Below are 23,188 nucleotides of genomic sequence, written 5' to 3' on the forward strand. Positions count from 1 at the left end.
TCATGTCCCAGACACCAAGGTCCACCACTTTTCCATTTCTAAATCCATTCTCTTCACAGCCTGCACAGTGTCCCAACCTCAACCTTGTCCGACACCATGTGGCATGAACTGGAACACTGAGAATGAGCCGGGGCTTTCTGACTGAACGGCAGCCAGCTTTCAAAATCTGGTTCAAAGTCCAAAAGTGAAGAGTGGGTCAATGAATGTCAATGAAATGAACGGCTGCTTATGGGTTTAACATTCTTGTAGCGTGAGGCTCAGAGATGAGAAGAAACTCTTGCAAGTGGACACAGATTCCAGTAGGTGGCAGTGCACTACCATACTTCAGTTACAGCACTCATTTCAACAAAATACATTCTCTAGTATGGCTGCAGTGAGTGACATGAGATGAAGTCGGATGGAATTACCATGAATCTTACATTACATTATATCATCCTGTGACATTGACAGAGTAAGAACGACCAAACTACAGCTGAAAAGATGATCCACAGAAGATTAATCAACTGTTTTAATTGATAATTATCAAAAGTTTCATCACTTTTGCAAACCAAAACAAATGTTTTTTGCACACATTTGTTTTATATCCCGGTCAAATAAGTATTATTAGATTTTAGAGGATTGATGGGGCAAACATGAATGAGGTCAACTTTGCGCTCTTTAAAATTCAATCTATATTTTACACCAATTTTCAGGTTGACATAATGGGTGTATATGCACTGGCAATCTCTGGACAGTCACGGTTGCTGCAATGTGCTTTGTGTATTGCATTTTGACACATTTCTAGCAGGAAAAGCTAAGTTGTTATTGATAACAATAACAATGCTTAGTTCATGGGAGGCCAGGACGGTGTGACAGTAAGTCAGCATGAACCCTGAACTCAGCCGTCATTCATTTATTTACACCGCCTGTTTTCCTACCAGTGTCCTGTCAAAACAAAACACCAGAACAAGAGCAACAACAAATCAACAAAATGAGGACCCAAATGCCAGAGTGGAGTATGTCAAACAACAAGAATGCTGTCAATGACTTATCTGTTAGAGGAAAAAATATCCCAAAAAAACATATATATACATATATATATACACATATATATGTGTATATATACATATATATATGTGTATGTGTATATATACATATATATATACACATATATATGTGTATATATATATATATATATATATATATATATATATATATATATATATATATATATATATTCAGCCATTATTCTCTTTTGCTACTTGTCAAAATGTCTGCAGTGAAAACGGACGCAAACTGCAAACCTCACCCCGTCTTCATGTGAGATCAGGTGTAACGATCATATTTGATCAAACTCAAGTCCTCTTTTATTACTGTTAGCAGAGGATTGAAGGTTGGTGTGAAGTTATTCCTCCTGATATCTGCTGGTTGATATCACATCTCACAGCGTCCTCACTCCCATCAGCTGCTGTGACACCCTGCCAAAGCCTCCCTCCTTCCCTCAGAATTAATAAAAAGGTTTTAACGTGTCACTTCCCTTCCTTTTCATTCCCAAACAATCCCATGAGACAAAGTGGGGAGAAGGGGGTTTAGTAGGCGTGGGAGATGAGCTGGGGCTTTCCATTTTTCTCACTGTGGAAATTATTTATTGCTATTGCTGCTGTGAGGGCCTAAAAGTTTCATGTCCCCATGAAAAGTGGCTTTACATGCAAATGTGGGTGTAGTGCGTGCGTCTGTTTCCCTCTCTTTTCTTGCCTGTCATTTGCCTCTAAAAGCTATATGTACAAGGCACCTCTGACTGGCCTGTTCCACATGACTTCCTCTGCTACACTATAAATAGATCAATTTACATTGCATTTCATGGCTGAGCTCGCTCTCAATATTTCAGAGTCCCACCAGTAAATTGACCATTAATCATTTATTACGCAGTTGTTCGTCTCATTTTGCACATAATGTAGAGCATTATACAGAGCATTTTGCCAACGCGACAGATTGTTATTTTATCTGTATTTTTTGATGTTTTATAAACACCAGACCATTTTAATTCTGGTGTTTTGTGATGGAAGTCTGTCAGTTACCAGGACTTGTGTGTCAACTGATCGCTTCCTGCTCGTGTGGCTCGTGGTCAGCTGACTCAGAGAGACGAAGAGAATTTGATCACCTGTGACCTCTGATATGACGACACCGTAAGATAGCAGCCTGTGTGACTCCTTTAATGAACAAGTCACAGATTTCTATGTGGGGACCCACTTTCCCTCATTCCACTGCACGTACAGCACAACAATGTTCGACAGCAGGTGTGAACGAGGCAGAACGAGAAACGAGCGAGACTGAGAAGATAACAGGTTCTGTGCCAGTAAAATCTGATTTAAAATGCATTGTGACATGCTGCTATACATTCTCATTTTTTTTAGCCAAGGTCTATATATCTTGTACTAAATCTTGGCTTAGACTGATGATGAATACCAATCACTACTAACGCTGGCACGTTGTGTCAGTGCTGGCAATATCTTCAGCCTCCCTTAGATAATTCAGAAATGCCTCAATAGGAGACCAAACATAGATGGAACGCCTCAAGTTGAAACCCAATACTGATTAGTTTTTGTTCACAAAAAATGTCATTATTTCAAAACAAAGTGAACAAAGAAAAAAGTTAGGTGGGTAGCGTCTGAACCTGAACCCAGCGTGTCCCCAAACGAAAAATACATTCAACTAGAACATTTCACAGCTTCTTGATGTCAATGTCGTTCCAGAGCGGGCTGGGTTGACATAACTATTTCCACTGTTTCCCATTCATGTAAATGTCATAGCACACCATTCCCAATCACACATTTTGATATAGGATTTGTCTCAAAGTCTTGGGACTAGTTTTGTGGCGAAATTTGGCAGAAAGGGAAAAATAAGAAGAAACAATGCGGGAGAACAACAATAGATGCTTGCTTTGCATTGCTAAGCAGGCACTCTAATAAACTAAACCCGATGGCAAAAAACGCTAACTAATTAACAAAAGGGAGGAAAATACAGAGAGAGCCCTCCAGCTTAGTTTTTTTTCACTCTTTTTCCTCCCCCTCTTAAACTCCCCCCCCCCCACGATGGACGCCTTCTCCACTCACAGTGCAGGGATGCAATCACTGAAATGAAGCACAGATGAGTGGAGAGGAAAAACAGAGGGGAGAGAGAGAGAAGCTGCACACAGCCACGCATAAGTGTTTAACTGATTATCAAAAGAGATAAAAGAGAAAGTTCACCACCAAACAAGGTCACAGACCTACATAAAAGTAAGAGACACTACTGTGTCATAATGAGTTATGGATGAACGCTGTAACTAGAACATGTTTGTTTACTACATTTCTCTCAGGCTTTTCTCTCAGTGTAACGGTGACACTCCATCCTTCGGTCTCTGTCTGAAGAACCAAACACTGGCAGATCTCAACCGGCAGAACAGAATCCCTCAATGTTACAAACAAAAAAATAATAATTATATCCCTAATTTGAAGAGGTGAAGTCTCACACCTACGGTCAAGAGTGTCCAATTTATCTAATCCCCAAATCTGCATGTTTTTGGACCGTGGGAGGAAACCCAGAGAAAACCCACGCACACACACACACACACACACACACAGGGAGAACGTGCAAACTCCATGTAGAAAGGCCCTTGTGTTCCGACCGGGTGGAAAACCCGGGTCTTCTTGCTGCAAAGGCAAGAGTAAGACAAGGCCAATGTTATCAAATTGTGTTGAAATGATATTGGCATTTTGAACAGTTTTACTCCAGTAAACAATAAATGATCAAAGTTGTGTGAAAGAGTCAAATAAAGACACAGGTCTATGCAGGTTAATATGTCCCACAGGTAGAACAGCATCATTTCAAATGATAAAGGATCAAAAACATGCAAAGCAGAAGCCTGATAGTGTATGTGCGGCTCTGTCAGAACTGAGAATCAAATCTTAAAAGGATAATTATAAATATACACGTGTGCATTCAGGCGTCTATACTCTGTGTTACGATTATATAAGCACTGAAAAAGAGAAAATCCTCCGTGGCACTGTCACATAGTACATTCACTACTTTTGCCAGTTGAGCTGTGATGGAGTCCTACATCTGTGCGCTATCACAGGCGCACAGTGGACAGGCTCTGCCGCCGCCTTGTTTTGCACAATACGAGAATAAGCAGTGAGTCTTCACTGTCCCGAGGCATGTATTTTAATGCTGAATATCAGCATTTTTTTTTCCCTCTTTTGTGTCGTCACTCTTACATACTCAAGATGACATGTCTCCCGGAAGAACAACTCACTTTCCCTCCGCGTCAACCACCCGAATTAGCGGGGAACTGACAAATTGTCCTTTGGGCTATTTAACCCTGTCCAGGTTGTAGTTTTTACACTGCTGCACTGTAGTCATCACAACATAGCCTGCATCAAAACACTTTAAATCTGTCTCTTTTTCCATCTTAATTATACAATGACAATTACTGTACGTTACTTCAGATTCCTTTGTTATGCAATGGTCTAAAAAAAGACTACAACAGCCCAGAAAGGCCTCAGCTTGTATAATAATAGCACGGAAGGCACAAAATGATCTGGTTATTTTTAGCAGCTCCCTTCTCCGTCTCTAAAAATAGCAAAAGCAGCACTTCATATTCTTCCGAAGACTGTGCACTCGCCTGGACATTTCTATCCCTGTTACTTTGTGAGTCAAGCGGACAGAGGCTGTGCACTGCAGGGTTGGTGTATGTATGTGTGCTGGCTGCAGGGTTTTTGGGGTGTGTGTGTCATCAATATTGTAGACACCATTCCTTTACTAATCACCATCTATTTCAGCATGCAGGCATCATACAGTTGATGAGCTTATAAAGGGGAGCGAGGGAAATAAAACTGGAAGAGACGGCGGCGAGGAGACACAAGTATAGCTCCCCATACAGCTCAAGTGATATTATATTCATGCTGAGCTTGTTCAAGTCTGCTTTATTGCTTTTTGAGTCTCAACGCTTCTTGAAGGCGGTCCCCGAAGTAAGAAAAACTAGCACTTGTGATTCCCAGAGGTGCATATTAAAAAAAACGGACACGCGCAAAGAGGTGGAAGCCAATCTGCAGACACTGTTGGGAACTGTAGCCTTGGTTTATTATGGGTCTAAATTCATTACTGATTATTCCCGGTTACACACACTGTCAGAAAATAGCTCCCAGAGACAAGGGTGACATGTTCAAACACAATAACTAAGAGTCCAAATATTGAGTCCTTTAATGTTATTTAGGCAAGATCTAAATCCAAGATCTATGTTTTTACAGTAGCCTGAACAGACCTGCTTTTTTTGGACTGTAAGATTATTTTCCAAGTTAAAAAGAATGCAAATGGAAAAGGGAGAGGTAAGCATTCTCCATTTGTTGCACTCAGTCTCACTGTTAGAGATCATTTACTGTAACAAACAGGACATTTAAACCTTCATTAATGTGTAAACTAATAGACTACAACAATGGCTGTATACCTTAATATAGTCAATCTCTGCAAAGTGGTCACCTGATCACATGTGAAAATGAAAACAGTGATTACAGCTGATTTAAATAAGCTGTTTCACTTGCCATCACTGGATCTTTTAACTTTAATGGGTATTGTTTTTATTATCATTATTATTTTTCTTGGCGGCATTTCTTCTTTAGCTATACAAATAAATGCTTTTAATCACTCAAACACTTTTCTTGGATCTCTTCCAGCAAATGCTATGCCCACCATCTGCACAAATGATTCGTTCTGACAATGATACAGAACATGTGCGTGCGTGCGTCTTACAGTGCCAATTTTTTTTTTTTTGATTACAGCTTCAAGTGGGAGGCAACTTTGATAATAACCTGTCGTGAAGTTAAGTCCTATACAGATAAACATGCAAAGCCAATAGAAATGATTGCTCATTAAAATCTTGGACAAGATTGGAACAAAGAGGAGATAAAATTCTACTGGCTGTAATTAGCACACTGTCACTTGTTACAAAGCAGCCCACGCTCTTAGCATGTAAGATCACTTGCCCACAGCATCCACACATTGTTTTGCTGCTGCTCTGAAGAGCAGAAGACAAAAAAAAAACTCGTATCCATCACGGTCAGCAGTCTCCAACCATTTGGACATTTTATGTGGATCTGTCACGGGACATTTGAGTTAAAGCACGGAACAACTTTGCCAGATAATGAAACAGCCAGATATTGATGGAGGAACAGTGGACGGTGCATTTTCAAAGACAGGGAGCAAAGAAAGCAGATGATTCCACCATATTCTGTTATTACTGTGCTCAAATGTCATGCACTTGTTTTGTCTAATAAATAAATAAATAATAAAGCAGAGACTCTAGGAAATGGGACTGTAAAAACAAACCAGGTGGCTCAACGAGAGAAAGTTCTCAGTGCATTGTCCAACATCCGAGTGCTGTTACTGTCACATGGAAACTTTCAAAACTCCTGAAGAGTCACACTGTAGACTTGTTTGGATTAGTTCCTGCAGCAGTGAGATTTTGAGGGTATAAGTTGGGTCTTATTCCTTGTTTTTACCAAATTGTAAAAAACAACTCTACTGCACCGCTGGGGTTATACCTCAATGAAAGGTTGAAATGACACCTGTCCTAAAGCCATGTTTCTACTCCATGTAAAAAAGAAAATAAAAGCTCTAAAACCACGTCTGGAGAAATCCTCCACGGCACCATCACATTTACAGTATATTGCCCATGTATGCCAAAGTGAGTCTTGATGGTATTTAATTATAAAGGATAATTAAATGTTTCATGTATCTCTTGATTTTTTGTGCAAGTGATTATGTTTACGGTTATTAAAATGTGCCTAAATTAGCATTCTTATTTTAAAGTCACCAACATGTGTCAAAGATTTTGAAGAATATGCAGTTGAATGTTTTTTACATTTTGAACCTTGTTGTGAATGTGCCCTGAAATTAAAAATTAGATTTGAACCACTGTTTGAGCTCGCCTCTTGCATTACTGTGCATTTGGTGTGTGTCACTGCTGTGTGCGGCGCACAGAGCAGATCAGTTCCCAGATCTACTCTGACATTTGGTAGCTTCATGGTTGAATGATTCTGCATGCGCTGCGATTCAGGACGGATAAAACTGAAATAACCGCCATATTCACACCCAAAAGAAAAATGTCCACTGGGTGAAATATCATTAGATTCAGCTCCATGATTTATTACAAAACTTCACTCATGGTGTCTAATAATAAAAAGCTACAGATCATAAAATTTGCACGTGATTAGAAAGAGATGACGAAAAAAAAAAAGCAGCATTATGAAACCACAAGGACGTTCTAAATCTAAAAAAATCTGACTGGGGCTCAACAACAAACTTTCCTTTTTCCACCTGACAAGTACCATTCAATCTAAGCCGACCTTGCACGAACTTGGTTTTCATAATGGCAGTTTTCAGTTAAAAAAAATTAAGGAAAACAGTGCAGGAATGTACAAGCCTCCAAGTCTGGCCAAGTCCGGAAAAGCTAACAATAGCAGGCTATAATTGTCACATCTCTTCCCCCGTCATCAAAGCTATGCCCTCAAAACAAAAACCAATACTGCCTGAAACTCACATCACTGACAACTACGTCATTTCTGAATCACCTGTACGAAAATGTAAGGTTAGCATGTTGTTATAGGTGCACCAGCATATTATTATATTCAGTCTGATTTGGTCATGTTTATTACAGCATTGCAAAGGCTGCACACACTGGATTTTTTTGACCCCAGCATGTAAACAGGATTTACAAACTCAATATTTTTTTTAACAGCAGTACACAACAACTCCTCAAAAAAGGAGGCAGCTGCATTTCCCAGCCTGTCAAAAATCTCAAGATTAAAAGACTTTAAGGAAGATATTTCTTCAGCAGTGTCACCCAGGACAGATGAGTCTCCTGCGGAAGGAAAACGTCAGTTTTGCAAAAGCCCATCAAACACATAAATGATATACATATTAATTAACGTTATGTATAATTCTATGAAAAGCTTTAAAATTGCATACACATGTGCCAACTGACTCCACTGAACATGGAGGAACCCAAAGTGAGTCTTGAAATGAACAGCAATCACAGTTTGATATGAATAATTTATTCAAAGACTTGAATTCTTACAGAAATAGTTGCTTTAGATCGATGATTTGTGGCTTTCATGTTTCTAATTACAACAGTAAAACCTGTGCTGTCTCATAGTATCACTTACCCCAAGAACTGATTAGTCAATGTCATGTACGTGTCAATGGACGACTTTAAATTTCTAATTGTTCTTTTAGTGTAATCACAAGCATCATGCAAAAGCCCAAAATTTCCCCTGTTGAGAATCGAAATGAGAGCGGATGAAAAAAATAACAGTGATGAATGATGAATTCAGGGATAACTGATGAAAACACAGATCTGTGGTTACTATGAACAGGGCTCTGCGAGGACAACATTATTCTCGGCTGATCGATCCCATCTCTTTGCTGAGAATAAGGATGCCCAGAGTGGCTGTGCATCACAGCAACAAAACACAAGACGAAAGAAAATATAAAACCAAATAATCAGTCTTCAAAACAAACATCTGAAGGCATTGCACAATTCCATGACTGATCAGTGAGATTTTTTAAGGCAAAACAGTTTTTTTTTTTTTCAAATACGTTTTTGAAATAACACACAAGGATGTCATATTACAATTTTTAAACCCACTAGAGCATCTCTGTTTACAAAAAGACTGACACATGCAAACTCAATGCATGCTATAAAAACATCAGGGGAATCATCACAGGCATTCAGCTAAACCACTTATGTTAATATCATAAGGTACAGTACAACAACTTTCCTGTAACATGTGTGAAGATTACACGGGCGTTCATGTGGCCTGGCATGCTGGCATGGTACCACACTGGCAGAGGGACATACTATATGCAGCGAGGTGTGAGACAACTTCATTAGAGCCAGGGGTTGGGTTTTTCCTTCGCCTTACAGTCTCTGACACAATAAATGCTTTTGATTGTTACTCCTACACCGACACGTCGTCTCTGCACTCACTACAGCTGCATGCGACAGATGCATCTGTAGCCTATACTTCACTGAGTCCCTATAAAAACAGCTTTCATCTCCTTTTCCTGAGGGCAAACCTATACACGCCACGACTCTAATTCACATCTATACTGGTCATCATAGAATAACACAGTCGTCATGTAGTCGTATGCATTAGCTAAACAGTCACATCTCATTGTACGTCAGTCTCGCACTTTATGGGCTGCATTCATACTCTCCGCGGCCGTCTGTGTCCAGAGACCGAGTGCAAACTTTCAGAAGCACTACAACGTTTTGTGACTTCTAATGCAATGTTTCTCGTCCAGTTGGTGGTGGAGGAAGTTGACGAAGATAACCACTGACACTTGCTACTAGTACCCACACCTGTGTTGAAATTGATCAACATGAGATCAATTACACATGTAGAATTCTAGATTGAGATAGACCCTCATTTTAGTATTAATCTAAACAACCATGTATATGCAAGCACAGATGCAAAGTGACTCTGCGTACATGGAAAGAGTATAATATAAGATTTGGGGACATCTCGACACCTGGCCTTTAGAATGAGGACTTTTTTTTTTCAATATTTCTTATGTATTTGAAAGTATTTGTTAATTCTCATTCCCAGGGGCCTCATTTATAAAGCTTGTGTATGCACAAAAAAAACAATGTGTTCAAATAACACACTATACAAATTAAATGTATCATTGTTATTGCTATTATTAATGTCATCGGGATGTAGGGCAGTCTGTCCCGTCCAAATGAACTATAAATAAAAACATTCATGATCAGCTTAACTGTCACACCTGTAGATGTTCAGATTCAAGTCAGATGGGGAGGGTATAAAATTAAGTAATAACGTAAAATGGCTGACAGTGCCAGAGGGTGTGGCAAATAGAAGTCTGGGCAGGGAGAGAATTTTCAGACACCAGCAGCTTAGGATCTGCTGGCCAGCGATGATGTTCTGACTTCCACACGGTGACTTGCTGGACCAACAATGCCCTTACAGAGTCCAACCCATTCACTGACCTTGCAGGCAACACTATTGCCCACTGGAGCAGTGGCTACTCACTCCTTAATCCCTGCAAATATTTTACGATTGTCTATCAATGTGTATTTTGATGAAATTTTGATGTTTCTCAATGGGTATAAATTGTGTCGGAACCTTGACTTTAAGGGTTTAGATGTGAATATACATTTTAAAAAATACTTTATCTAAGAAACCACTGTTTCTCGGGGGAAGAAAGAAAAACCCTTAATCTCCACTCGACCCCCCCACCTTGTTACGCAAGTGTCATGCATGTTTCATATACAAATACATGTAGTGGATGCAAAGTATATAGGAGAGTGTGGACGTCTTGTCGTGATAAATAAATGAAAGGCCCTGCCTTGTGTTGCAGGACTCAGAGTCCCAGCAGCTAGCTGCAAGTTACTTTTCCAGAAAACGGACTACAGTATATACAGGACATTATATTTACAGAGACACAGAGAAAAAAACTGTTCCTGCCTGATCTGATCTAGTTCAGCTGGCTGAATGTCCAGTGCTACATTGTGCAATTCAACACCCCTGCTGCCGTTCAGGGTCCCCATGAAGAAACAACAGCACATAAAAGTACAAAAATCTGTCAGACAACCTCTCCCCACACTCCACAAATCTGATTCTTCAGTCAAACTGAATAATCAGATCTTCCAGGTCGAGTCTCAGCAACAACAGAGAGATGCTACACTTAACGGTAGGTTAAATTTGGCAGAAAAAACTTGCTACGGAGTGTACTTGATCACCAGGTCTACTTAAAAACGTCTCGCTCACGTGGAACATTGTTATCGAACCGTTGACTTATAAAAAAATACAGGCCTGTCATTCATGATTTAAATATGAATAACATATGTATAAACACGAATAAGGCCTGTTAGTCATGATTTAAATATGATTACAGGCCTCTGTATAAAATGTAATACTTCTATCAGCAGTAAAGAAGCAGCATCACACTTATAGTATATCGATCAATACACTAAAGGCAAACATTTGTACAGTGTATAAAGTAAATGCCTAAGAACATTTTTAACAAGCAGATAATGTGTATTAATATAGCATCTGTGCAATGATTTGAAGCACGAGTTTCAAAAAATGTTGTAAAACCTTGTTTTACGCCCCAATTCTTGGCTGAATACAGGGCCCAAAGAGAGCAGTGATAACATGTACAGTTTAGAGTAAAATGAATTCACATTGTTCTTCATACATTTGCCATGAGATGTAATCTATCTGGATAAGATGGCTCTAGCCCGACAGAAGAATGATTTGTGCTTTTCTGTAACGTCACATCAAAGTTTTCATGTGTACACTGACGGGCAACTTGAGGTTCACCCTGTTAACGTGGCTGTAAGTGACAAATGTGCAATTTAGAGTGTTTTTGTTTTGTTTATACAAAACTCCACTGAAAATGAAGCCTTTCATTATCAAACACTGAACAACAGCTCTGAAAAATCCTTGGTTTTGGAACTTTAATAGCTGGAGCATATAGACGAAGTGGAAGCAGATCATTTTGCAGGACGCATTTTAAAAACTTTTTTTTACTCATTACTGAACCTGAGGTAGTAGTTGCTAAAAGACCCAACCTTGAAGCTGATGAAAATTTTGTTTTAACTTTAGTTTTGAATAAAATACTTAAAAATGTGGTGCACAAAGTGTATATGTGTCACATTTTCCCCCAAAATGAGACCCAAACAAAGAAAAGCACAAAATTAAAAAAATAGAAACTAATGTCAATCTGCAGCCATTTTAACGTTTTTTTTTGTTAACGTCCTTTTTTAGGCTCTGTCACAGGAAGACACATCCATGTTTTTTTTTAATATTGCAATTTTTTAAAAGGGGCTCATAATCAATACCTTGTGCCAGGTCAGTGTTCTTGTTGTTATCTTCACACTTTACCTTGTGACAAACATCGTCCCTGCACTCAGCAGAAACAGCTGAGACACAACAAACCCTAATTTGTCAATTTGAATGGAACACAATTAATCATTGCTTCTTTTCCCACCTACACAGCTTGGTTATTTTTTCTTGTTTGTAAAAGAAGTAATTGATCACAATACTTAGCCATAACACACAAACACAAGAAACTGCCACTGTAAGTAACGGTTGTAAATCACTGGAAGAACCACTGCTGTCATCCATCCTATTCAGAGCCGCCTTCTGAATGTTCACATCTTGTATGTTTGATACTAAAGGCACACATTTTCTGTAGAGTTTTATCTTTACATATATGATAAGCTGAACACTACTAAACCTCAGGGGTCACTTATTACTAGCTTCAAAAACTGGCATTAAACTGTGCTTCATTTGATCCATGTGGGGTAAACATTGTTTTACTGGTTTTCTGTGCACATATTACAGTGTGATGCTGCCACAAATGTGAGTGAGTCACCTGAAGTGCTGTAATTCTCTGCCTACAGTTTGGCAAATGTTTTTGTGAATAATGAGACTTGTGAACTCCCCAGATTTAACAAAAAGCACTGAGACACCAACATTTTGTTATTTATCAACACTTTCTGGCAATACCAAAGAAAGTGAGAGGTAGAGAGACATAAAACAAAATGCTACGATGCTAAATAACGATGTTATTTCATGAGCGTAAAGAACCACACGTAACACACAGTTAGGTTCGGTAGTGAAATGTGTGTTTTTGACTTCTGGGCTTGGAGATCCACATTTCCAGAAGCGATGGATGAGTGTTTCCCGTTAATGTTATCTGACAAAAGAGTAAGGCTGGTTTAAGTCCCTGCTGCATTTGAGTTGACCAGACTCCCAGGAAGCACCGCTTCCTATTGAGTCAAGGCAGGTGTATGGAGCAAAAGGTAAGAGCGTGGGAAGCGGTTCAAGCGGTTGATGGGTTTGTTCTTAATGCGACATGGCAGTGGTGATGGTGGGGGGTTTGTGTGGGAGGGTCAATGCCCTGAGTGCAGGACAAGAGCGCATGCTTCTCTTAAACTAGCACATGCTCCATTTATAGTTTAAAAAAACACTCAGTATTGAAGATTGTGGCACCAGAGCCTAAATATGTTTGTACAAATTCACAACCTCCAGTTTCTGCTGCTTAAAAATAGGAATCTGAAAGGTTTTCACATTGATTGGTATAAAGTTCATCCTGAAAAAAATCCTCCATACCTGACCTCACTTATGTAAACATTTACATCTTCGAGAAAGATAGGATTTTTTTTGAGTAACAGAGGAAGTAGAAATAGAAACAGCAAACAGACGAGAAGATGATTTAAAAACAAAAGGCCGGCACAGCTTGGACTCTTTCGGTCTGACTGCTGCGAGTGGTCAATTATTGTCCTAGCCAGTCGTCGTGGTGCAGTTAGATGATCTCTTTCCAGCCACCACCGTGAACCATCAAACATACTTTTTCCAGTAAGGGAAAAGTCCATTCTTCTAAAAAGTGGAAAGCCAGTGGCCATATCAGGATGATCTGTGTCACCGCTCATGGCCAAACATTCCTGAAAGTGCAACTTCAGAGAGTGGGCAAAGTTCACCTTGTTTGCAGAAAACTTCCAGTGAAGAGTAGGAAGAAGAAGATGCAGAGAGGACGATAGGAGAGACCAACAGAGTTGGCTGGCTGACTTTGGAGCAAGGCCTTTAAATTCGGCTTACCCGTCTGGCGAGAAGCGGGTGAATAGCTGGTGGTGGACAGGGAGTGTAAGGAGGTGGCAACGGCCCAGGTTTGATGCCTCTTGTCCTCATGTAGGACAAAAACTGGTCTGGGATTTCAGCGAGCACTTCTTTCGCCAGGCGAGCCATGCTGAGAATGTAGTTTCCTCGCCGGTCAATGTAATCTCTGAAAGGAACAAACTGGGAAGGAGGGAAGGAGACAAGACAAGGAAGCAAGATTAACAGAAAGACGGAATAAAGAATATATGTTATATATAAACTTGGATATGAGAAAGTTAAAGAGTGAAAAGGACATACAAGGGAAGAGAGACAGAAAAATGGCAGCCCGAGAACAAGAGCACAGCAGGTCAAACGCCACAGCCTTTTCACATTCATTATAAATGCTACATTCCTCTGAAAACATTGTGCTGAAGGCAAAGCTTTACAGCCACTCAAAGCCATTTCCTTTAGCAGTACCTGTACCTGAACTATGTCCCTCTCTGCGTATCTTCCTTGGGACGAGATCCTCTCCTCATCTCCGTCCAGCTCGATCATTTCTGAAGGAGGAAGGCACATCAGTCAAACCATGCCAGGAGACTCCATCTGTCATTACAGCAGCTACAGCAAGCACACCGTCACATGACTAGCAATTTAAGCAATATAATTTGCCAAAGCCACAAGCGTCCTACTGGGCTACATTGCCATTAAGTGTTGACTAAGCCCAATGTGAGTACAGAGAATGTGATTAGAAGCCATGTGAGCAAGTTGCACTTGGGAAAAATAGGAAAAACATACAATATATAACAGTCATTGCACACAATGCACAGTGGGACACAACGCAACCATGCACACAGACTTCCCAACCACGATAATTGTTGATTCCTGTTGACTTTGCAGGCTAATTGCTCATCATGAGGGTGCTTGTTTTTATGGAGGACTACTCCAAAACATGAATGCCTTTGCAACAATACAGGAAAGAGGTGAGGAACGTGGCCCTTCATTAACAAAGGGAAGAAAACACCCCCTCTGCGCTGAGAAAAATAAGAATTTACACATCCACTAAAGCCTGGATTTAGGGGAGGAGATGAAGGAAAAGTGAGGGGAAGGTGAATGGAGGAGAGAAGAAAAGAATCTGCACAGGGAAGAGCTAAACCATGTGGGAGGCGAGATAGGAGGCAGAAAGAAGGCGAAGGATTACGGCATGCAAATAAATACACACACCTACACACACGCACACACACACAAAAGCATCTGCACTTCACCCAGCTTACCATCAAATTCCGCTGGTCCAACACCGACTATTATAATTGACATGGGCAGAGATGCAGCCTACAGGGGTGGAAAGAACAGACAAATTAAACGCTGCGAAGAAGCTACAATTATTCTTTTCACCTTTTGCCATCTTAAACACTGCAGGCCATCAGTGAAATAACCCCATGGATTATAGTCTGTACATTCAAAGGGCTTAGAAAAGGGGCTCAATAGACCAACACAGAATTAATCCAGGTCCATCTGCCCTCAGTAGCCACTTTTATAAACCCTATATTCCAGCCAGTTCTGGAGTTCATTTCATGCATCTACGACTTTGTCTACATCCCTCAAAGCTAGATATCTTAAAAATGACTCTGAATATTTCTTTCTCTGCCCTGAGCTGCAAATGAACCGCCACCCTGCATCACAATATTGTTTATTAAATTGTCGCTGAGTGGGACGACAACGTGCAGTTTGAGTGACAAATGATTTTCCAGTGTTTCATAACTTACTGTAGTCATTAGACAAACGCCAAAATTGAGAGATATGAGGGGCATGGATCCTCTGAAGACGAGTAAATAATTACTCTCCAATCTTGCTCTACAATAACATTGCATCATGAGGGCGAAGGGAGGGGAGGGAGGCAATAATACACAAGCTCACCCTAAAATAGTTATACACATGAACTGTGATCATGAGGGTGCAGGGGAGTTACCAGACCTCTCTCTCTTCCCTCACCCCCGTCACAAGTTAAAATGAAAAAGAGGAGAGGGAGTGAGGCATTAAAAAAGAAAGACACCTGATGGACTGTTTCTCATTATGCTCCCCTTCATATTGTCAGTTGGTATATTACAATTTCCCTTATTGGCTCAATCACTGCTGGATCTCCAGGGCTCCCAACATCCTCGACAGTAAATTAACCGCATGAATAAAGTCATTCAGTACATTCACTGCCGTTGCTGCTGATATTAACAATCATTTGGTAAACAATTGTATGGCATTTTGAAAACTTTCTTTTCTTTCCACAACAAATGTCTCTTTCCTGACGATGTGTGCACTCATGTGCATGTTGTTCTTAAAATGAGATGTGGACAGGAACACTGTCGGTGCATTACCGTGAAGGCAGCAGAAAGTAGACTGGTTTACCATCTGTTTTTCAGTTGATGAGGATCAGATTTATTTCAAGGCTGTGACCCCAGAGATGACTGATCACCGCATCCGTGCAACTTGATCAAATATATATCGAATGTGTCCTTGTGACATGAATGAGAATGGTCATGTCAGAGTCCACGTGGCTTTTTCCCCAATATGCATGCGCCGAGTGTCGTTGTCTTAGACCGGCATCGGCAGTGAGCAAGCCCTTAACAACTCAAAAACTCTAAGTTAAAGAAAGCCAAGTTAAGTTATGAAAGAAAGTACTTAGGGTAGGCAAAATAAGCTTTTCAGTCTATTTATTTATGTGCAGGATGATGCAACTTCATTTATGAGAACATGTGTTTAATGTGTGTCAACATAAATGTGTGACCAAAATAAACTTACGAACATAATTGATCTGGCAAGTTTCCATCCATCCATATTGTACCACTTTATCCTCCACATGAGGGTGACGGGGGGTGGTATGACATGTTTATGTTACTGAATTTCCCAAAGTGGAATCATTAAAGGCACATCTTATCTTAAATACATCCGAGTCACACAAATTTGTTTTCTGTTACTGTTGACGCATGCAAAAAGTTACGTCATGTTCAGATACAAGACACTTGTAGTTCTGAATGTGAAACTTGAAATGTGATCTGTAAAGAATCACACCGAACAATGTGGCTGGTAATCTGAACATAGCCCGTTTGACTTCTACTCTGTTGCATATCCTGCATAATCCTCATGCAGCAGTAATAATGAGCGGAACAGATTAATTACATGATCAGTTGTGGCAATAATCATACTGTAGGTGTTTAAACAAACCCGCTCCCTCTGGAGAGAAGTGCTCTCACTTACTTCCTGGCAAGGACCATAATAATAGCAATGTGTCAAGTTGCAAGTGCACTTGGCTTTTAAAAGGGAATGGGAGATGACACGCTGATTGGTTTATTGCATGTTACGCTCCTGTACAACCATGAATAATTAAGAGCCTCAGTACAAGCACTTTGAACCATGCACCTAACACAGTGATGTCTTTTTCCTCTAGTGTTAACATAGTAAAAAGTTAATTTGGGAATTCTGAATGGACTAAAAACACACTTGAAGCTCAGAAATATACACACATACTGAGTCAGAGTTTAAATGTGATACTGTACATTGACTATAGACTCCTTGGTCTGTGCCATGTCCGTGATCACGCCGTCAGAGATAATGAGCAGGATGAAGTACTGAGAGCCGTCCGTCACTGCTGATGCATACCTGGCATGGAAAGACAGATCAGACGACAAATGAGCAAAAATCTTAACTAAAAAGAACACATTCATTTAATTTCAGTACTAAAATGTGCAATTTGCCCTTATATTGAGAACAAGTGGTCCAGTTAAAGCCTGGAGTCATTTTTAGGCTCAGTCTTGGCTTAGCTTTGGCATTAAAAAGCACAAAAAAATGCTTACATGAGGAAGACTAATAATTATGTATTACACTTTTTTTTATGCAGGTCACACGGTGTTGTAGTGGTTAGCACTCTCGCCTTGCAGTGAGAAGACCCGGGTTTGAGCCCCGGTTGGTACAAGGGCCTTTCTGCGTGGAGTTTGCATGTTCTCCCCGTGTGTGCGTGGGTTCACTCCGGGTTCTCCGGCTTCCTCCCACAATTCAGAAACATGCAATGTGGGGAATAGGTAAATTGGACACTCTAAATTGACCGTAGGAGTGAGAGTGAATGGTTGTTTGTCTCTATCTGTGTGTGGCCCTGCGATGGACTGGCGAACTGTCCAGGGTGTACCCCGCCTATCGCCCGAGATATAGCTGAGATTGGCACAGCACCCCCCGCGACCCTCTGGTGGAGGATAAAGCGGTAGATGATGACTGACTGGCTGGCTGGCTTTTTTTATGCCACCCAACCTTCAGGTATTGTGTGACACTGACACGGACAAACTCCTTTCTATGTATGCCTCATTTCAGCTGCACCCACTGCTTCAATGTCTCTCAGCTGCATCGAACAGGTCGCCAACATCTTTATCTGTCATGTGTGTCAAAAACACATTTTTTACTAATTTCAAAGTAAATACACGCAATTTTTTTCGAACAAGGCTTTTATTGTTAAATATTTGCAGGACCAACAGATCCATGGTTTCACATTTAGTCCTGACATGTTATCAGGTAAAGAGGAGCATTTACAGCATTTAAATGTTTATTATTTATCAACGTTTTATGAACAATCCTCTTTGAAATAGTCGCTATGTAAAGTGGATGCCTTCATTAAAAAGGTGACAAATGACATGGATTGTCACATTTAATGGAACGACATAATTCTATGGAATTAAAGAGCTTTGGAAACATTTTGGCTAATGTAAGTACACTACTCAAAAATGTCTTATTTAACAGTCTTTTTAAAAAATTGTCATGCAGAAATGTTACATATTATATATTTCATCTTACACTTATTTTGAATAAGTCATATTACAAAAGTTGATGTGATTTGACAAGACACACCATTAGAAATGTGATTCAATGTCATTGTACTCGGGTTTTAGTCTGATTCTCCACATGAGTGAGTGTTGCACAATGCAGCTATTCTCAGGCTGAGTGGGTGGATGGTACTCAGAGACAGAGAGAGACAGAGAGAGAGAGAGACAGAGAGATGGAATTTGAAAGTCTACAATGAAAGGTGGAGAGAGTGCTCGTTACAGTCGCATATTCAAAATCATGAGAGGATCTGACAATAGAGGTCCGATTGAGGTCAGAAAATACTACAAACTAGACCTTTCATATCGGATGTTAGTAGAGTGAATTGACTGATATAAGCTCCTGTAAAAATTTTATTTCACTATGTTTTGGTCTTTAAAAATCCTCCAGTGAAAGCATTTTACTTCACTGACCATGATGTGACAATTATTTACAGCAATGAGGATTCTCAGTTATGTTTAGTTTTTTTTGCTCTTGGTGGCAAGCCATTAATCACATGCAGACCGGTAATCATCTGAAGGATGGTCACCACTGCATGTCTTCAAACCACCCCTGTAAATTCAGCTTGCACTCAGATGACACCAGTATGAGTACATGTATTCGAATCCCCCTGCCTCTGCACACCAGATTACTGCACAGCGGCCAACACAAACTTCCACAATTTCAAAATGTATCGATCTCACAGGAGTTTGCCCCTATAGTGCTGTACTTGTCGTCGGTTGTGTGCATTTGCGTCTGCCCACGGGTTCCACATTTCTGGCTGTGATTATAGTGGACCTACCTGGCCACATGGTTAATAACAGGGGAGAAGTGGGTTGGTCCGTAGAGACGCACAGATTTGAGACTCTGGTAATAGGCCTCCATCACCCCCTCAATACCACTGCAGTAGGGGTTCTGTGGATTACCATTCTGCACAAAAACAGTAAGATCAAGAGTTGTTGAGTAGCAAAATAAAAAACAAATACATTATGATACTTATTATGCATGAGGGTCCTTAGTATCCCATGCGATCTAAATCCAAACTGCACTTAAGGATATGTACATTTATGATTTTTATGAAAAAACAAGTATTTTAAGTTAAATGTAAATCTGCAGAACATCATTGTCTGATAATCCCCATGTCAGTAGAAGCCATGTTAAATTAGATATAATATAAGAAGCTTCATATCAATTAAAGGTTGTGGATATAGTATATTAACCTTAAGATGGACGGTAAATTCTAATAAGACAACTCTGAATTTGATGAGTTTCATAAAAGATTTTTAATTTCAGTAACTCTTAAAAACTCCACAGATGAAGCTTCGGCACTGTAGTATGTGCCGTCTTCAGCCACCATCTGGTAATCGTTAGTTTACATACAGTTTTGTCTTCATTGATTTAATGTCAGCAGGCCAATATTTAGAAAAATGTGTTAATTATATTCAAGGACAATTACAATAACTTGCTTCCATTACATTTGTTTGGCACACCTGGGACCTCCACACATTTTCCAAACTATGTATCAAAGTTAGAAATGTAATTAAATTGTTTTATGATTCTCCAAAACAGTGCAGCTAAAATGAATCATAAAAAACATCACCTTGAAGGAGAAAAATATAAAGTATTAGTAGATTTTATATGCCTCTCATTACATTTTATTGGCAAAAGTTCAGGATAACAGGATTACAGGCCTACTTAGACGCCACAAATTGGACACCTCATGGCCATAACATTAGCATCACATTTGTATATTATGAAGAAAAATATATTACCAAGTGTAATAGGCACTCTAAGGTTGCAAGCCCTTGAGGATGCACAATCCAATCTTACAATAGAGCTATTACACATACTTTAGGAAAATGTTGGCAGTTACATTTTTCTGCTGCAGCATCTCAGTAAAGACTTTCCCTGAGGCCATTTCACATTTCAACTGTGCATTAGGAATGGCCAACAAGAGAAACATTTAGGTAGAATCTATTCAAGTGAGATGCAATTTGTTTGCACAAGGTTACAACTGCACACGACTCAGATCTACATTCAGTTCATGCACTGGCTTGATGTTTTGGTAAGTTTCTGTTTTAAAAAACAAAATAGTTGCAGTGTTTTGATTTTTCTGCAGCCCACAAATCCTTTGAGCAGAATTAAAATTGATGTCTGGTTGACTAGGTTTTATATGAAGCAGCAGCACAATGCATTATTTACCACCCATATGTTCTGGGTGTTCTAATTATCGCGGCAAGAAACCATCTTGAGTCTTGACTCTGCTCGGTTGCCCATGAGTACAAACGATGCACATGAGACCCTTTTCCCGTGAATCTCACATAATTACAGATAATACGGATTCAGTGGTGGTCTTCTCCCACTGTAACGAACACAGCTGGAGCCTTCCTCCTGAGGAGCTGACAAGTCAAATCCTTAATGGTTACATTAATGCATATGTGGCCCGTCTCGAGCTTTGGCACCTCAGGGGAGACGGTTACTAAACACTAAGCAGCTGTAATGGTTTCAACCACCTCTAGAGCAACATCTGAAAGTGGCAGAACAAGGAGAGAATGATAGGCAGCTGAGGAATGGTCAGGATGTCTACACGCCCAAAGTCAAATGGACCAGACTCCAAGGATTAGCAGCACAATCGTCATTTTTTTACCATTAATAACCTAAATAAAATAATTATAGAATCTTCATTAGCTCGGAATAAGACATTCATGTCTTGATTGGGAGCTGGTGCTCTTGAACCACCAACACACTAGGTTATCTACAGTTGGTGGAAACCTATTAGGAGATGTTTTACCCTTATTAGTGCTAATGCGGCACACCCTTGATAAATTGCCGTGGGAATAATATAACTCCTTATATGGACATGCTGGAAGTGTATGAGGTCACATCTTCAGACTTTACAAAATGAGTTTTTCCATCTTCTTGTGTGATTAATTTTATATTGCATATTATTTTTTACCAACCAGGAGTAGTGATAATTGTGCAGAAATCACAAAATAGGCATTTTTATTTTATTTTTTGTTCATAAAAATGAGCCAAGCAAACTTTGAACTGTGACGCATTTCAAGATTCAAAAGAATGTGAGTACTTTTTGCTTAGGTCAGGTGCGCTCATAGAGTTGTTGAAAATTAAAAATAAGATTGCCTAGATTGTGCTGAAAAAGAGATAGAAGACACTATAATGCACATTCTTATTGTATAGCCTCTGTACATACACGTTTTAACATAATGGAATGGAATGGGTTGGTGTTCAGGGTTAAATGGGTGAATGGTTGAATGCTGAATGAAGGGCAGAGATACTAATGAATTATCCACAATGGATATGATTCCCACATACAAGACCTTCAAAACCAAAATGAAAATTGTTTGTCCAGTTGGACTGTACACTGTATAGAATAAATAAATGAAAAGAGTTGAGGTTTCTGTGCCTGAAGGATTTGTTCTTGTCACTGCCAGTGACTTAACAGCTCGTTTGGCTTTCATTTGTGAGCAGGTTGGTTGGCTGAATTTATTCATGTTTTTGGACAGCAGCATTCACCACCCACCAATAGACTGTTGCCGGTAATTGGTCCAGTGTGTAGGGAAATGCCTGTTGGGAGGATGTGTGTGTTCCAATGTTCAATTATAACTTTGTTACATGTTTGCTTGAGAAATAAGTAAACAAGTCATGTAAGCTTTGACAGACGTGCTCCTCCAACAGGCACGGAAGCCTTTAAATTGATTAGTGCCAATAAAATGGATCCACTAGGATACAGTTGGATGAAGAGGGGGAGAGTCATCTTTTCCTTGGCTTTGTTTTAAGATAATTATACATTTTAAATATCACTTGTTTACATGTTTTGCAAGATTAGATTCCAAGGTGGATAAATAAATGATTTTAACCATGTTTAGTGTAAAGATTAATGATAATGAGGTTAAAGAGTTTGATGATGCCACGAATGAAACAAAGCTTTTTCCTCACCAGAGCAAATTCATGAGAAACCCGTCCGTCTGGGGGGAGCTTGGCACCAAATCCCAGAGCAGGAAACATCTTGTCACTGTCATAGTCCTGAATGATCTCTCCAACCGCCCGCAATGCCATCGCGTAGTCATTCAGCTGGTATGGACTCATGTAATGTAGTGAAGTGGGCTGAGATGGGTTACCTGAGAATTATTCAACAAAACAGAATCAACAAAACACTGCCTGTTTTCCCTGTACTGCGAGACTTAAAACTCAGGAACTAGAACAGATAAAAATAAAGACATAAAAATGACTTCAAAAGAACTGGGACTACAATGGCACCATTAAAGATGCTGGTGTTAGTTATTATTAGTTCATCTTTAAATAAGACTTTTTTTTTTTTAAATATATAGACACATTTTTTTTTTATTTCTTAAAAGAGAGTCGGTAATATATTCAAACAGCTGGGCTCAGTGGTTACAAGTAGATGTTGCTAAAAGCGAGAACAGTAAATAGTGCATTTGTCGGGGACTATTTTTAGCTGCAGATAAATACACGTATGGTGAGCTACAACAGCAGCAGGACAGTGCATGTGGGAGAGGAACCCAGTACAATAGGGTGCAGATTTGGTGTTTCCATATTTGATTGTTAAGAAAAGTGCAGAATAGCACAAGCATTATCTTTAATATGAAGCCAATGTGTTTGGACTGCTGTGTGGAGTGATGCATATGTAAATAGAGAGCTATCAGTCTGATTACATCTGTGTTTGAATGAAA

At 39.7% G+C, this 23,188-nt stretch overlaps 1 protein-coding gene across 4 annotated transcripts in view; it reads right to left on the reverse strand.

The window, feature by feature from the left end:
- Window positions 1-8,053: 8,053 nt before the first annotated feature.
- LOC122776081 (copine-8-like) overlaps window positions 8,054-23,188 on the reverse strand; it is a 49,693-nt gene continuing 34,558 nt past the window's right edge. For 3 of the 4 annotated variants that reach the window (XM_044036439.1, XM_044036443.1, XM_044036442.1), the window contains 6 exons: window positions 22,434-22,615; window positions 19,279-19,406; window positions 17,189-17,291; window positions 14,915-14,972; window positions 14,121-14,200; window positions 8,054-13,844 (listed from right to left, as the gene is read on the reverse strand). In XM_044036439.1, coding sequence (XP_043892374.1) covers window positions 13,632-13,844; window positions 14,121-14,200; window positions 14,915-14,972; window positions 17,189-17,291; window positions 19,279-19,406; window positions 22,434-22,615 — 764 coding nt within the window. In that variant the 3' untranslated portion in view covers window positions 8,054-13,631. The remainder of the gene's footprint in view (window positions 13,845-14,120; window positions 14,201-14,914; window positions 14,973-17,188; window positions 17,292-19,278; window positions 19,407-22,433; window positions 22,616-23,188) is intronic. The other variant, XM_044036440.1, reaches the window with a different exon arrangement.

Source organism: Solea senegalensis, linkage group LG10 (assembly GCF_019176455.1).
Source record: "Solea senegalensis isolate Sse05_10M linkage group LG10, IFAPA_SoseM_1, whole genome shotgun sequence".
NCBI classification, from domain to species: domain Eukaryota; kingdom Metazoa; phylum Chordata; class Actinopteri; order Pleuronectiformes; family Soleidae; genus Solea; species Solea senegalensis.